Below are 16623 nucleotides of genomic sequence, written 5' to 3'. Positions count from 1 at the left end.
GTTTATTTTTTTTAATTGAAGCACAGTTGATTTATAATGTTGTTTTCAGCAAAGTGTACAGCAAAGTGATTCAGTTATACATATATATAGTTCCCTGTGCTATACAGTAGGTCCTTGTTGGTTATATATTTTACACTGTAGCTTGTTATCTGTGTTTTTGTTGTTGTTGTTAATAATTTATCTTGGAGTTTTTTTCATATTAGTACCTAAAGAGCACTTGATACCTTTTATACAGCTACATAATCTTCCGTTGTACGGACCTATTGGAATGTATCTAACTAATCGCTATTGATGGGCAATCAGATGAATGCAAAACTTGAGCTCCTGCAGACCGTGTTGTGACTTGAATTGTATTTACATCATTTTGTGCCTGGGCAAGCCTGTCTGTAGGATAAGTTCTTGTAGAATTCCCAAGCCAGTCCCTCTCTGTCCACCAGGTCACCACTGCTTCCAGTCATCTGATTATCAACATCATCTCTCAGGGCAGGAAAGCTAGGTCCTGCCACCCCACTCATGGCACCCGGCAGAGACGCCAACTCTCATGGAGGCAGTGGGGACCACATTCCTCCCCAGAGAATGGTAAACTTGGAAGACATTCTTTTGCTGTGGGGATGGAAAACTGGACATTTGCAGGTCAGGAATGGTAAACTAATTCCCTGCAGCGTAGTGCACTTTCTTCGTAGTTAAATATATTGGGGGCCGCAGAGGACAGCACTGGGGGGTACCACTTCACTCAGGCTGTGATCGGCTATAGGCAGTTACCAAGATGAGTCTGCATTCTGCACTGGCCGCACTCACAGGACTGTCGTACACAGACAGGGTGAGAATTAGGATCCCAATCTCCATCATCGCCCTCCCCCACACCCAGGTTATCTCTGTATTTTCAAACTTCCTACTGCCTGGGGCTCTTGCAGGTCTAGAGGTTCTCATTTAGATGCCCAGTTAACATCAGCTGAAGGGCTGTCCCCTACTTCCTTCTCGCTTGGGAACATAGTGTGAGGCTCCCTTGGTGGAAAGTCCTCTCTTCCAGTTGTGCACCCTGGGATGCTTATTCCGACCACACCAGACATCGGGGTGGACGGTTCTCCCTAACCTAGGCTCATACACCCAGAGCCCCGCAGCTCTTTTAGCACAATGGCCAGGTCGATCTGTCTCAGCCCAAATAAAGGACGTTTCCCATCCCTTACCATAGGACTTAGGCTTAGCACTTTCCCATGTATTCTCTTCAGGAGGGTCCTAGGACTGTCCCAGCCTGCGCCCCAGGTCTTGGGACCATCCCACACTTTTTGTTCATTCTGTCGGATTGACTCACTTAACCAAAAAGGAAACCCATCCAAGTCCCACTCAAATCACATTGGCTTACCTCTTCCCCAGCCTCTTTCACAGCTCCTTTCAAATACATTAAATCTGAATAAATTAGTACAGAGTTGCCTAGAGCCTTGGGAGAGACCCATCCATTTCCAGCTTCTCTCCTCAGCACCAACAAGCCAGCATCATCAGGGATCGTGTACCAGTTTCCTGATTCTCCTCTCCAGGCATCAATAACCCTACAAGTGCCTCATTCCATCCAGTCAGCCTGGGCTGCCCTGGGTCCATCCTTGTCGCCTTCCACCCCCTGGCGTTGTGCTCTCACCTGTCCCCTTTGCCTTGGCTGCAAATCCCAGCGGGGCTCAGCCCCATCGTTTGCTCACGCCATTCACAGGATGTTTCGTTCACTTCACTCGGGCCAGACGGGCTGTGTAATCACTGAGATAAAGGCATCTCATTTCTGTCCCGTTCCGTTAGGGCCTTGAGTACAGGCCTAATCCCGAGTAGACCCATTTCAGAATGGGTGTTTCACTTAGAGCAGAGAAGGGCCGGGCAGTTTCCTCTTATGGTAAATGTAATACAGTTGAGCCATAGCCCAGGTACACAGCAGACATCTAAGACTGGGTATAAGTTCCAGTTACAGATTACGTATTAAACTAAACAGAGCTCATCGGTCACACGGTTCTGTCAAAGGGTTCTGATCACATCACATTTCTGAAGGGCTACGCGAGTCAGAACTCAGTTCCTGGGGTACTTGGCTAAATCAGACCATAGCCGTGCACCAGGGGCCTGTTCCCTGTTTATACCTGAGCACTCTCTGAGTCCACGTGGCTCTAAGGACCCCAATCCCAAATCTCTTTTTCCTCGCAGGCTACAGCAGGGATCAAAGGGAGAAGGATGGGAGTGGTTTGAACTAGGCCAGGGTTTGAGAGATGTTTAGGTTATGGTAAAATGAATGAGACTTGAAGGTTCGTTCATTCAGTACTGCCCTCTAGAGCTGGGGATAAGTCAGGGACCAGAACCACAGTGCTTTCTGTCCTTATTAGCCTTATGGTCACGAAGAAGATGGATTTGCCATACGAGTAAGGGAGGGGGGTGGAGTACAGAATTTACCACCAGGTTTCTGTAGAGTTAACAGGGTGTCATTTCTAAAGCAAGAGATGTGGAGGGGAAGGAGATTGGGGCTGGGGGTATATGTGTATCTGTCAGGGTTCAGTCAGGAAGACAGCACCAAGTCTTTTGTAAATAAAAGGTTTAATATAGGAATTAGAGCTTACATGAATGTGGAAGAGTTGGGGAATTAAGATCTGGAAGAAGTGAGATAAAGGACTAGAGAACAGTCACTCACTCCATCCCCAGAAGTACCAGCTCAGGTGAGCAAGTTGAGGCTTATGAGAAATTCCTAAGAGGCTGTTCTCAGGTGGCAGCTCAGTGAGATGAACAGGGCGTTCAGGAAAGGATCTGAGGAAGCACGTCAGCAAGCCTGTATCCAGGTCAGTAGAGGTGGGCACAGGGCCTCTGTTGTCAGCAGGGTGGTTAGGGAAGAAGGCGGACGCACACAGGGATGCTAGGGCCAACCAGCTCCTTCTGGGCACCTCTGCATGTGTCTGTCCCCATATCTGACCATCTGAGAGTAACAGCCTCTTCTTCGCTTCCAAATTTCGTCAGTGTTTCCATCCAGTCCAGTTCTCATCCATGCAGGGAGGGGAATCCTAGGGAAATAGTTCCCCGTCGTGGATGGGAAAGTAGTGCCAAGACGCCAGCACGGAATCCCACCCAGGGCACTCATCTGGGAGTCAGTGTGGATATCTCAACATACTCAGAGGCTTAGGAAGGGGCATCCCAAGTGGGTCTGGGAGGAATATGGGCTAGAGATTAAATTTAGGAGAGTCATCAGAAAGCACGTAGGTGTAAAACGATCCAGGGGAGAGTGCAGGGGGAGAAGGGAAGAAAGTCTGGACCAGAACCCTAAGGACCTCTGGCATTTTAAAGTAGGAGAGAGGGGGGGAAGGTGCCAGCAAGGAAGATGTGAAAGAAATGACCAGAGAGGGAAGAAGGAAACCAGAGAGCGAGTGATGGAAGCCCAGGAGGAAGTCGGTCACAGGCATGTACTGGGGGTGGGGAGGGACACCTCTGGGAATAGAGAAGTAGATGGTGGGGTCAGGCTAAGGAGGCCACTGGCAAGCTTAGCTGACCCAATCCCTGTGTGTGGGGACCCAAGTGGCTGGAGTGAGCTGAGATCGTGGGAGATGAGGATGTGGAGGTGGTGAGTGTGAACAGCTAGAAAAGTTTAGCTGTGAAGTTGGGGTCGGGGGAGAGGGAGAATCAGTTTCCTCTCCCTGAAGGGGGAAAAGGGGCCTTTTCAGCTAGAGCTGGGGAGAAGCCCTGCTTCCTAATAAAAGCAGAGGACGATCGGTTCACCTACATGTTCTAAAACCATCTGCTGAGTTCCCTCTGCTGTATCTCAATGCTGTGCTCTTAGACGATGCTCAGTAAATCACAGGGAAGACACATTCTTATCCCAGGAGCGCAAGGTCTCTGCCAGGAGGACGGCAAGGGTCTGTGCTGTGGGGTGTGGACTGTGCCCTCGTGCTGGCTCAGATGGGGGCCGACCTGGGAGGGCTTCGCAGCCGGAGGAGACATCAACACTGGGTTTAGGAGATGAGCTAGGGTGTCTCCAGGCAGAGGTGTATGGAAAGGGACAGAGGGGCAGGACCTCAGCACCTTTCCGGGAACAACAGTAAACGCCCCTGCGTGTTGTGATGGGGCCATTTACACAAGGCATCTGCCGTGGGGAGTTGGCTTAGCAAGCAGGGTCCAGTCCCACCCAGTGTCTCCCCCCACTTCACGCGGATAAAAGCTCCTGTGCAGGACACAGCCATACAGGGTGGAGGGAGCAGGCTTCGGACACCCCTGAAAGCATCCCATGCAGCTTTATGGGATAAGAAAAGCCCCGGTGTGTATGTCCTGTGGGGAAGGAAAAGGAGAGGGAGGAGGAGGAGAGGAACAAAAATGAGGTGAGAGGAGCTGAGGAGGAGAAATGTAAAAACCAAAGGGGATTTGTTCGACCCTCAGGAAGATTTGCCTCGGTGTGTGCTCTGAGAGCCGAGCAGTCCTGGAAAGGAAAGCAATGAATCATTTACGATTGTTTTCATTTGGGATTCATTAAAGGCCTCTGCACTATTATAATCGAACCTTAATTGCCTTGGCTGCTGGCTGGGCACTGCCTCTCCCAGCCCCCTGCTCCTCCCTCCGCCATCAGGAATGCCTCAAGGGAGCATGAGCCAGGACTGTGCTGGGGAGCAGGGGCGGCCGGGCAAGAATCCACTGGAAGATCAAATGCAATGCAGCCACTTGTCTTTCTCCTCTCTGATCATATATTAATAAATGTATCTCGCTGGGCTCCAGCTCGCTCCCCACAATCCGCTCGAAGCTCCGCGGCATCTCTGCACCCTCTTTGCTTTCTCAGCCACTGGAGAACTTTCCCATTAGCTGCCCCCTCTCACGGCCCCAGGAGCACAGCAACTTCATGCGTGACAGTCACATCCTTTGTTCCAAGTGCCACCTTGGGCGCTGAACCAGCAACCATATGCAGGTTACCTGATTTACTTCTTTTAATACACTTCAGTGTAATTATAACTGCATAAAAGAGAGGACAAATTGGCACGTGATTACATTGTTAATTTGGCAATGTTTTATCACATTGTGGAAGCACAATTTCCTCTCTAATTGTACTGGGGGGGACACATTTGTCTACGGTGCAGCTTATTGAGGGATTCTTGAGCATAGAAATGAAATACACAGGAGTCTGGGAAATCAGCTCTCCTCCCCATGAATATTCCTTTATTTGCATGTGTTTTGCAGCTTCCTTAAAAAAAAAAGCTAACCCGTTTATTCAGGCCTAATTAATGAAATGCTACAGAATGCATGATAAGGCTATGACAGGTCCAGCTGATGGATGGCTTTGGATTTAGAAACTGGAGATACCCCCAGTTAAAAGGGCTGAATGCTTCCTTTTCAGAATCTCACCGGCTGTGCATGCCTCACGACCATCCCGCCTGAGAACGCAACCGTGGTTCCTGGAAAATGCCCCAGTCCCGGGTGCCAAGAGGCCTTCCTCACCTTCCTGTGTGTGATGTGTGTCTGCAGCTTGATTGGGGCAATGGCTCAGACGCCCTCGGTCATCATCCTTATCAGGTAAGCTCAGCCCCAGGGACCTGGACCCAAGAGCCAGCCTCCCCTCTGCCCCTCCCCACCTGCTGTGTGTCTGCAGCTCTCCAGGAAATCAGAACTCCAGGGCCTATGTGAGTCTTACAAGCCACCTTCCCTGGGCTTGTAGGAATCGGTTACAATTGATAGAGACCTCACACCAAAAGTAGAAAGCATGGCCCAAGGGAGCACACTACACTTTCATGTCCTTCCAAGAATAGACTCTGCAGGTGATTTTGAAAGGGACCGTGGTCCCTCGTTGATATTTGCAAAGAGCAACTTTGTTGGAGTAAAATGAAAATGCCATCGGACTAACCAAGTCCCTGTATCCGGCTCCTGTCCAGGCACTGATTAGCCGTATGGCCATGGGTCCGTTTTCCCTCACACTTGTTTCTAAATCTGGAACGGGAGGCGATGTCATGGGTCCTGCCTGCCTCCTGCAGTGGTGTGGGTCCCGAGGTGACCATGTGTGTGCAGACGCCGTGAAGATGTGAGGGGTCATTGACAGGGTGTGATGCAGGGCTGAGTGGGTTACGGAAGGCAAGCAGTGACTGCTTTTGTAAAAGTGGGTGGTTGGAGAGAGCCACCCGTAAGTCTGTGTTTCCCCATCTCTCGGAGCCTGTCTTGGGGGCAGGTGAGGTGTCCCAAAGGTGAATTATTGAGTAATATTCTGAGTAAGTTACACAGTTGCAGAGGTCTCTAGATTTGTGTGAGGAACCGAGAAGCAGGATGCTCCGTGCTCTGGCTTCCATCTGAACCAGAGGAAGTGGCACCAAACACAGACACATCCATCTCACCGGGATGCGGTCATCTAAACAAACCAGTTCAATCTCAAGGGCTAGAGACAGAAGTAGGAATGAAATGCTTGGATGCAGCCTGTACACGTGTACACCACCAGCTGCTTTATCCAGCCTCCCTTCTTCTCACTGTGCCTACTACGTTTCCGGATCTTGGTTATGAATTCACGAGAAAAAGAATTTATACCAAGTACTTGTGTTATAAAGTCATTAGCAAAGCTTTTTTAATGTGCACAAGCGTTAAGGGTACAATAGCAAATTGCCATTGTATACTTATTAAATTAGAAAAATAAATTTTAAAAATGCACACCCAGTGCAGTAAGCAAGGCTGTAGCAAAATGGGTAAGATCACATATTGCTGGTGGCACTGAGAAGCGTATCACTTCTTTCAGAAAAGCAGTGTGGCAAATGTGAGTCAACAGCCATAAAACTGTTCAGATTTTTTATGCGGTAACCCTACCCCTTGCCACTTATCTTAAGAAAATACTTCTCTACGAGAAGAAAAGCTCAATCTCAATGCAGACAGATTTTTATTACAGTGTTAACTATAATAGCAGAAAAATCTGAATTGGAATAGTGAGTTAAATTATAGGATGGCAGCTCAGTGGAATAATGAAAATTTTTAAGAATGTGCAAAGTGTTTATGAAATGAACTATTGAATTTAAATTATATATGGAAGATGATTATATGTACTATGCACAGGGACAAAACCCATGAGATCTCAGGTATGGGTCTAGAGTGGCTGCACTACTTTTGGTTATTAGAAATTCCCACGAAGTTATATTGTGCCTTTCACACACAAAAGGAACCAAAAAGCAGGAAAAATAACCCTTTCAACCGTTAGCAATGACTAGTCCCCTTTTTTCTCTCCCCTTGACTCCTCTGCAAAAACCCAGCTCAGTAGCTGTCGCTGCCAGACCAAGCACAGAAAGTCAGTTGAAATCTTAATCACTTCCAAATCTTGATAAACAGCTCTTGGAGATTTTCAGGAAATATGTGACTCCTTTTCAATGGACCAGCAACAGATGGCCTGAATGACCCAAGCCTTGCCCGCCTTATAGCTGGAGGTACATGGCCACTTGCCTTTTGAGGGGTCCAGGGTAAACCGTCTTCTTCCATCACCATCCACTCCAATTTGCCATCACAGGTGTTCTAGGCAGATACAAGGGCACAGACAGTCTGCAGCCCAGATGGGCACCAGCCCTTGTCCCATCCCAGAGCAATAGAGCCACTCCCACTCTTACTTCAGACAGAAACGTACCTGCCAACAACAGTGCCCAGAACAGCCGCAGGTGAGGATACCAGCTAGCAGTCACTCAGGTGCCAGCACTGGGCTCTTGTTTTAACTTCCTGTGTTTACATCTTTATTAGCACTCAGATGGGGAGACAACGGAGGCTCAGAGGGTGATTAAGCAGTATCCTCAAGGTCACATAGCTAGTAAGTTGTGGAGCTGAGGCCCTCTCTCTGGCCTGGAACTTTCAATAATGTTGACCTGAACCCTCTATTTCTCCATAACTAAATCCAAGGAGGATTATTGCTCCCGTGGGAACCAGGTTCCCAGCAGGATATGAAGGGAGATCTTAGCATCTCATTCACTTTATTCCTACTGACATGATAGCTAAAAGGAAATCAAACTTCAAGTAATAAATGTTCCAGCTCATTATGCCAGCGTGCTTTCTTGATAAGGAGAATTTGCCTTTATCTTTGTGTCTTTCAAGTCAATACTTTCAAACGAATGTGAAAAAAATGAAACCACGGAGTCAATATTAACTCCAAAAAACTTGGATTTTGCTCCATGCACATTCAAAAGAGGACTGTGTTTCTGTCCAGAAACACTGATCTCATCTTTGATATTATACACATACCTGGCGCCATCAGCCAGAGAGTGCTTGCCCTGTCATTCAATGGCAGGTCTTGACCTGCTGCCCTGGGACTGCTTACCTGTACTGCGCTCTTTGTAATTGAGAAGGAACGTGTATTTCCTCAGGAATGACATGTTTTTAGTTTTCTCTGAAAATCTCAGAAATAGGGCAAAGATTGTGAAAACAATATCCATGTCCTTTGCTTTGACGGTGTCTTTTGGCCTCATATACCAAGAAGCCAAAGGCACGCCCACCTGCTGCTCAAACCAGGTGGTAGGTCCTTGGATGGTTGCCACTGGATGATTGGAGGAATGACCCCTGGGGTCATTTGAGAATATTCTAGCTACCAAGCCCAGCGAGGGGTTACGTATCCTGTGTCCTAGGTATCCCATTAGATTTATATGAGCCATTGGTAACATTATTTTTAACGTTTATTTTCTGCAGAATTGATTCCTGCATGGCGTGGGTCTTCCTGGCCTTTCAGCCACACTGAAATGCTCCTGGGGTTTCCAGAGGCTCAGCCACATGGGACTGTCTCTAGGTCTAGCCAGGTCCTTCTAAGGGGCAGAGTAGTGTATCGATACTTAACCTCCTCGTCTTCCCTAGAGACTCAGGATGGGGTGGGACAAGAGGAGGTTTCTCTGCTGGTGGTGTTCAGGATGACCTGAAGTGCATGTGGCCAGTCAAATACCTCCCCCTTCACCAGCACACCAGAGATGGGGCCACCAGGATGGGAAACATCTGCCCGCCCACCCACCTACCCACTTATTCATTCAGCACTTGCTGTGTGTCACATACCACACTGATAATGAACGAGATGCCAACAGTCCTTGGCCTCAAGTAGAGAAGACAAGCATTGAGTAAATACTAGTTTCGAAAGTAAGAGGCATAACAGAGGAGCTCTGTGACCAGCTATGAGGGCCTCTCTATCTGGAATCGGCCATCATTTCCAAACCCCCTCTACTGTCACCCTTATCCCAGAAAGTGTTATCCTCTGAGAGCGTTCTAGAAAATGTGTGAAAAGATCATGCTCAGGGACTGCTGTGGGTAAACCAAAGCCAGGGGCGTTGAGTCAGTTCAAAACAAAGACACGTGACTACACGAAGGTACCTTTCCACTTTAAAAGGTACCAAAACTGGATGTAGATGAATGGATTATTTCACAAGTGGTCCATCTAGGGAATCAACCCATGCTAGTCTGGTTGATTTCACAAAATGATGCTAGAATGAGGTGCTTATGGTTCTGTCCTGTTTGTGTAGCATAAGGGAAACTCTCTTTCCTGTTGATTTTTTATCCCAGATACATGTACCCACCAACTTAAGATGGTTCTGTGTCCCAGCAAAAGCAAAATGCCTTTAAATGAAGACTTTGTGGACCAAATTTGCATTCCATCCTTCAATTGGCAAGATTAGTTTTAGTTAATAAAAAACACTGTTAAATACCTAAACTTATCTTGTCACTGCAGTAGCAGTGATTTTTCAGACTTTAGGCAGGGAAAGTGGGGAAAAAGAAAAGCACAAAACTATTAATAATTTTCTACTGAAGGACTCTGATGGACAGCAGCAGACGACTCTGGGGTCTTTTAATTAAAGTGGAGCGATAAGAATCTTTTCTTTTTTCCTCTTCATCTCTTTGCATGTAGGACAGTCAGCCCTGAACTCAAATCCTACGCCCTGGGAGTTCTTTTTCTCCTCCTCCGTTTGTTGGGTACGTATTATCTCTTAATTCCCTCAATAATGAATTGGATGCTTATGACCAGGTGAGTACATGCCAGTGGAATCATCCCCTTTCTTGACTTTGTCTTTTTTCCTATGAAATTTAATTTTTGGTAAGCAAGAGAAACGTCAAGTCTGTTCATTTTGCTCAGAGTTTAGTCCTAAACTCATACACTTCCCTGGATATCACAGAGTTTTTGTTGACATCAGCTGTTGCTTTGTGCCACCCTGAATTCTCACTGGCATGAGGAGGAAAAGCAATGGCACCAAAGGGGAAGAAATTTGATGGTGTTATTTGGCACCCTCATTAAGCAACCCATGAGCAGCTTGTGAAATACTTCACTAATGGGGCTGCCAGCTTGGGGAGAGAGGTATTCTCACAATGCTTCACAAATGGAAACTTTGCATCCTTTAAATTTTTCCAAACTGATTTAGTTTATTTACCTCGGGTTCCCAGGATGGGGCAAATATGACCTTCACGCTGTAGAGCTTACATTCCAAGGCTTGGTGCGGATGGAAAGAATTAAGTCTAACCTCCCAATTTTTAAGATGGGGGAAACAGGATGGGAATAGCCCATGGTTCTTCCAGGGTGCTGGGGCTGGCTGGGGAGAAGCTGGGAAGGCCAACCAGGTAGCCCTTCTCCCTCTAGACCACACCATTGTATTATGAACTCCCTTTGTCAAGGCCAAGGTCAAAATAGAACTTTTTTTCTTGAATAATAAAGCCATGGTCTTCCTTAATGGACATTAAATGGTAAGTAAATGTGGAAAGGGAAATAACCATGGCCTGTATCTTCAGAGTAAAAGTAAAATTTCTCATTCCAAATAGTATATTACTTGGATAAGCACAAAGAATTAACTATAAAAATGTTTATAAGAGTTAAAAATTGGCAACAACCCAAATGTCCAACAGCAGAGAATTAGTTAAATCCATTGTGAACTCTAATTCCAGTAGGATTTATTTTCCCCTTTACAGTTCTAGAAAGAATAGTCGTGGACTTGGAAAGGCCACATGATATGTGGAGGGGGAAAAAGATCTATAACAGATTATATATGCAGATGTTTTTAAAGGTATATAAATATGGAAAAATACTGGAAAGCTAGATGTGAAAATGGTATCAGCTATTATCATTGAATAGTGAGGCTATAAATGATATTTTCTAAATTTGTTTTTTAAATTTGAATGAATATATATGTACATTTATTACTTTTATAATGAGATTCCTTCCTGTATAATTGATATGTGAAAGAAAAATATTCATCCTTAAATCCGTTAATAAGATAAGGTCTTCCCTGGGGAATGGCAGAAACATGACATGTGCCCCATCTCTGCCCATAGCAAATAATTTTTGATCAATTGCTGTGATGACTTTTGCCATGCCCAAGACCTCAGAATCTTCTCAATGACTGTCAGTCTACATCTGTTGGTACATATGGAGAAAATGAAATGGTACCTTCTGGTTCATGGAAAATAGGTGTAATAATACCTAGTTCAGTGGTAATTCAAAGTAAAACATTTAGGTCTCCCTGGAAGTGATATTGGCTTTTAGAGCTCTCTGAACAGAAAAATTATGCTGATTTTTTCTCACCATTAGGAGGATAGAAAATGCATGTGTGGTGATGCCCCCCCTGACTTCACCCTGGTTTGGGGGGCTGGACAGATGAATGTGTAATATCAGATAGCAAGTTGGGGACCCTTCTTTCTGAAAATGATAAAACCATTCCACATACACATTCATTCAACAAACTGACATTTATTGAGCACCTAATGTGTTCAGAGTTCCATGGACCATACCCAGGTAAGTGAGCTCAGTGCTGCTCTTAGAGGGTTCTTTCAGAAGCTGACCAGGGAAGATGAAAACCCTCCATCTATGGAGTTGCTGCACAGGTCTCTGTATCTCTAAGTAGATGCTGAGGACTCAACATAGCTAGTAAAAAATAGCCTTCAGAGTAATTTAGATAGCACAAAATGAAAGAAAATTTGCAAGCTAGCTTAGAAAAGTTCATAAAAATTATAGGACACTTGAAGACAGAACTGCAAATCAGAGCATGTATGCTGTGACACCGTTAAGGTCATTGTATGTTGCTCTGAAGCTGGTTCTCTACTTGTATGTCTGCCCCCGGAATAATCAAGCATTATCTAGAAGACTATTTTTCACCTTCTGTGATTGTGATCCACAGCAAGAGATAGGCTTTACATTATGGCCCAGTGCATACACACACATCATTAGTACAGCGGAAGCAAAGATTTCATGAAAAACATTCACCCTTAATACGTATGATGTGCTCTGATATTTTCTGTTTCATCCTTTTTAAACAATGGGCCATGACCAGCTATACTGATGGTATTGCCCATATGGGTCACACGTCACAGTTTAGAAAATGGCTCTACAAAGATATGCCACAGTTTCATCTTTTAATTAAAAGTGGCTTATCAAAGAAGTCTTTGCACTTGGCCTGATTCCATTTCCCACAGCACCCAATAAGATTAACCACCATTACTCTTAATGAAGGGCCAACCGAGAAATCAGATTTCATGACATTGTCAACCTTTGTGCTTGGCCCCGCGTGGGTAAGGGGGATATAGTGAGGACATTGCCATTTAGTGTGACGTGATCTGAGATGCAGTCAGCACCGGCGCAAGAGGGACTTGTGGGTGAGCCGCCTGGGCTGGCCTGGGGATGGGAACAGGGGTGTGGGTTTGACAGGATGTGACATCTACCTAAGACATGAAGAACGAGGAAGAGTTACACAGCTGAGGAAAAAGGAGAGAGTGCTTTAGATGGAGGGACTTAAAGGAATGAAAGCCTGGAAGTGAACAAAGGCTGAAGCATGTCTGGGGGCTGCAGGAAGCCCATGTGGCTGGGGGGACTGGCAGAAGATGGGGCTGTCAGGAACGTGATCAGGCAGGGCTGCTGCCCCGTTGACAAGCTTCACCTTTATCCCTAAGGCAAATGAAGTCGTTGATGGAATTTAACCAGGAAGGTGATGAGATCCGTTGTGCATTTTTAGAAAGGTCCATTGTCTGCCATGTAGCAAATGTGGGAACTGAATAACAAGTCACTGGTGTAACAGAGTAGTTGATGGAGACCGATGCTGGCTACCAAGATGGGGAGATGTGGGTAGAAGAAGAATTATCAAGGCTTAGTCTCTGAATAAAAGTACTCAGATACTCTGAGAAGGAGGAATCCACAGTGACAGCTTCTTATAAAAGGTTTGCATCACGTGGTGCATGGGGATATTATTTATTAAAATAGGAAGACCAGGGTGAGGAGCAGGTTGAGAGTCCGATAGAACTTTCCGTGATTGTGGAAATGTTCCATATCTGTCCCACACGGGGCTATGGAGCACTTGAAATGTGGCTTCTGTAAACTAGGTTCACTTCATTTTTACTGATTTTCTTTTAAGTAGCTGCATGTGGCCAGTGGCTATCGTACTGGACAGTGCAGGTCTCAAGGCTCCATCTTTGATGCACCACCATTGGTGGGTCAGAGCTTGAGGAAGTGGGGCAGCAAGGGGAGACCACTCTTTGCAGATGCTTGGCTATGAGGCTTATAAAGAGAGCAAGACCCAGAAATGGATGCAAGGTTATTTTCCCTTGTTGTTTTAAATGCCCGTGGAGAGGCGTTGTTAGGAAGGGCAGAGACTGCGGTGGCCCAGGACAGTGTGGCACCAAGAGCTTCCCAAGAAGCCTGGGGCAGCCCTGGAGCAGAAGCGGAAATGCGGTTGGTGATATCAGTGGTAGGTGCAGTGGAAGGAGTGTGGAGCAAAGAAATTAAGGACGGTTGTCACAGTGGGGCTAAAGTGATTGACCATGGTGCCTGGGCTGGATAAGGAAGAGGTGAGCTAGGAGAGGGGAGAGAGAGAATGGAACTTAAGAACTGGATGTAGTAATTCATGGAAAAAAGAATTGGAAGCTGTGGCCAAAGCGTTGGTTGCTGAGACATGACTAAATCCAGGGTGTGGCATGACCAGAGAGGACGGGAACATCCTTGACATTGAGGATGAGTTGTTGAAAGGCCAAAGTGTGGAAGCTCATATCCAAGGAGACGTTCAAGTCACCCAGGACCGTAGTAGAAATTGAGTGGGAGAGAAGACTGAGCTGGATAAAGGTCAGGAAATTCAGAGACCTACTTAAAGCAGAATGCCTGATGTAATCAAATCCATCCTTCTTCATCCTTTTGCAAATGCCTTGATCACTGCTTTTCTCTCTGGGTGTGGGTATAACATCTGCTCGAGGGTCTGATCCAGATTCTTGCTCCTGGACGTCTACTGCATGCCATAGATGTTACACCAAATTGAATGAGTAGAAACAGATATACCCTGAGATCCTGCTATGTCAGAAGCACTGTTCTAGTTGCTGCAAAGGATATAAAAATAAATGCGAAATGTATGGAGCTAGAAGAGCTTGGACCTTGAATTTCAAGGGAAAAAAGATTTTACTTGGCTGAGTCATGACCAGTATGGAACAAATGATGGTATGAGATGGAAGAATGGCTATACATTCAGAAATCTGAGTTAGGAAGATCCACCTGGGAGAAAGGTGCAAGGCAGTTCAGCAGGATGCAGGCGCACTAAAGCAGTGGGATTAAAAGGCAAGGACAGATGTGGAGGTAATGTGTTGAGCCTGCCCCCCCCCCACCCCCACCCCCCCCTCCCCCAGTGACTAGATGAAAACAAGAGAGAAGTAGCAGAAGCACAGGATAAAGCTGAGGATTTGAGCCCATGGCACTGGGCCTTTGGAGAAGCCTTTAATAGGATAAGGTAACAGACACAGTCGTGTGTCTCAAGGGAATTGTGAGGGGTGGCTTGGGCTGGACTCACCACTACAAACTCTCCTCCACGAATGCCTGTTCTTAGTTTTCCAGAACAACCTGCTGGGCAAAGAGCATTGGGAACATCAGCCTCGGGGTGCACCTCTGTACACAGTTGTCATTCCTGAGTCTTTGGGTCTTGGGTCATTGGTGAACTAGTCTAGACGTGCATCTTAGAAGCTCCTGATGTTCATGAAACATTTGTTGAGCTCCCATTGTGAAGTTCTGAATATAAAGAAGTTCTACTTGGGAAGTGGGAGAAATGAACACATCGAATGAGTGCACTGGAAGAAGTAAGCGCAGCCTGCCGGAGACCCCAGATGAGAAGCCAGGCCCCCAGCCGTGGGATAGTGGGGCGCAGGATACAGTGGCTGGAATGCGGGGGGGAGACCCCTTCCACTCACCTCTGCATTTGCTGTATTTGCTCATTCAGCAAACATTTACTAAGCACCAGTGAAGTATCTGACCTTCTAAAGAACCTGCACCACCTGGGATCTACGTGCTAAGGTGACACCGGACACGTGTCACGGACCCGCTGCAGTCAGGCACACCCGGGTTTGAATCCAGCTCTGCCATTACTGGCCATGAGGCCTTTAGCAGGTTATTTAAGCTCCTTGAGCCTCAATGAGTTTAACAAGACTGCCAGGAAGGAAATGAGAATAGAGTAGCTCCCCCCAACTTCTCGGATTTTAGAAAAGTGAATGTCAGGTGCCCATGGACAATGCTGGCCAATGTCAACAGTCCAGTCTCTTGCTTGGCATCGCTGAAACAGAGAAACTCATTAATCCTTTCCGGAGAACATACTTTGACATCCCTTTCTGGTTTGCGCTGGATATAACAGTAATTCCATCAGGTTGAATAGAGATTCCAAGGTGAATTCAAGTCTTGGCAGGTAAGCTGGGAGAGGAATGGATATCTTTTGAAATGTAAATGCCAAAGTAATTTGCAGCTTCTATTTTGTCCCATAAAGGAAGGTGAATTTATTTTTTTTTTTACGAAAGCCCTTCCGTTATCCTTTTAAGTTAAAACCGAAGAATATAAATAGGCCTGGCCTTTTCAACCCCAGGAGTGAATTAAGTAGCCAAAATACAAGACCCTGAGGTTTAATCATTGTTAATAGATTTCAGGAAAACAGAGACAATTTCCTTAAGCGGTGCTGCAATTTTTGCATTGAAATATAGCTGCAATATGGGCCTGAGTGTAATAGGAAGTAAGATTTAATCCTTTTAATAGTCTCTGTAATAGCAAGTAACAGCTTTGAGCTTCCGGATACCCTCCTCAACATATGGTGGGTTCCCAGTGTCCCCGTGATGGGACCTTAGTTAATGCCTACTGCATCCATGAGTTCCTAGGAAACAGGAAGAAAAGAGCACAAAAGGAAGAGGACTGCTCCTGCAGGCTCCAGGGAGGAGAGCATTCTTTTAAAACACAGGGTTTCTATAGAAATACTTCATCATCACCACCTACCTCCTTCTGAGGACACAACAGCAGAAGTAGGTACTAACACACACCTCACCCACTCGACCTCCCTTCTGGAAGCAACTGGTTATCCTCGCAAAATGGCTTCTTTTTATGACATGAAGGATTCTTGCCAGTTGGGGTTCTTCGTTGAATCTCGGCTTGAAGGGTGTTCTGCAAATCTTTCTCTGGAGTTGGGGATTTAAAAGAAGACAAATTTGCATCCATCCAAATGAAAAGCCAAAGAATAGGAAAGGAACCAGATTTGTCGAGAGCCCCCTACGTGAGGGGCTTTTCCAAATACCATCTCACCTTTGCAAAGATCAGCACCCCTGTTAAAAGCTTCAGAACCAAGCTTCCACAAATCAGTTATTCCCAGGAGCTTAGTGGAAGGGTAAATAAAATGTTTCCTGTAGCCCTGGAAATCCCTGATAAGGGCTCTAAAACCTCCTCCTCAA

At 46.1% G+C, this 16623-nt stretch overlaps 1 protein-coding gene across 2 annotated transcripts in view; it reads left to right on the top strand.

Moving 5' to 3' along the window:
• Positions 1-16623, top strand: part of SLCO3A1 (solute carrier organic anion transporter family member 3A1) — a 308477-nt gene that overhangs the window by 278065 nt on the left and 13789 nt on the right. For both annotated transcript variants that reach the window (XM_057721542.1, XM_057721541.1), the window contains exons 8-9: positions 5330-5505; positions 9821-9885. In XM_057721542.1, the coding sequence (XP_057577525.1) occupies positions 5330-5505; positions 9821-9885 (241 nt within the window). The remainder of the gene's footprint in view (positions 1-5329; positions 5506-9820; positions 9886-16623) is intronic.

The sequence above is a fragment of the Hippopotamus amphibius genome, chromosome 2, assembly GCF_030028045.1.
Source record: "Hippopotamus amphibius kiboko isolate mHipAmp2 chromosome 2, mHipAmp2.hap2, whole genome shotgun sequence".
NCBI lineage: Eukaryota > Metazoa > Chordata > Mammalia > Artiodactyla > Hippopotamidae > Hippopotamus > Hippopotamus amphibius.
This window is presented reverse-complemented; position numbering and strand designations above follow the sequence as displayed.